This window comes from Opisthorchis viverrini (genome assembly GCF_000715545.1).
Source record: "Opisthorchis viverrini unplaced genomic scaffold opera_v5_211, whole genome shotgun sequence".
Classification (NCBI taxonomy): Eukaryota; Metazoa; Platyhelminthes; class Trematoda; order Opisthorchiida; family Opisthorchiidae; genus Opisthorchis; species Opisthorchis viverrini.
This window is the reverse complement of record NW_008751861.1, coordinates 637,069-637,686: the sequence shown is the minus strand read 5'-3', so window position 1 is coordinate 637,686 and position 618 is coordinate 637,069. Positions and strand designations below refer to the sequence as shown.

The window sequence follows — 618 nt, the reverse complement described above, 5'->3', positions numbered from 1 at the left end:
CGAAGGCGTAAAATACTACTTCACTAACTTGCATTCGGTGTGGAGCTGTCAGTCAGAATAGTGGAGTTCCCATTGTCCAAAGAAGAAGCCATAAGACTTCCTAATAATAATCATAGTTGTTCATAAGTTCTTTGCGTGATTGATCTTCGGCTGGGACCCAGTTATCTTAAGTGACGAGTCAAACGAAGTTAATTCTTGAAAAGGTTACAGAACTTCAGCAAACTCACTTCAGATTCTTTTGGTTTCAAAACTGTGTCATCTGCGAACCTGACCAGTACCAGATGCTTCACCTTCAGTAAATTGTCGCGATAGGTCGAGTTGATAAGCTGTGAAATTTCAGCGAACCCAGTTGGATTTGCACTTACTCTTTCTTGGTTGATATCAGGAAGGAATTGGCATTTTTCTCTATACGTTTCTTCTTTGAGCGGATCGTGCCAGTATTGTGCTTGCACAAGGCTATTTCAAAGGAATAGTGGCAAAAAGAATTTTGAAATTACGCAAGCAGGCTTTGGAGTTTTGACAAGGAGCTCATAGTTTCCTTCAATTTCATGTAAATTTATTCTGTCTCAGGTTCTCGACTTCACTTTTCTTGCATAAGTTTGTTATCATTGATAGTTG

At 39.3% G+C, this 618-nt stretch overlaps 1 protein-coding gene across 1 annotated transcript in view; it reads right to left on the bottom strand.

The window, feature by feature from the left end:
* Positions 1–618, bottom strand: part of T265_08176 (hypothetical protein) — a gene marked incomplete at both ends in the record, with an annotated part of 30,906 nt that overhangs the window by 21,427 nt on the left and 8,861 nt on the right. The window contains one exon of the mRNA XM_009173901.1: positions 228–456. Coding sequence (XP_009172165.1) covers positions 228–456 — 229 coding nt within the window. The remainder of the gene's footprint in view (positions 1–227; positions 457–618) is intronic.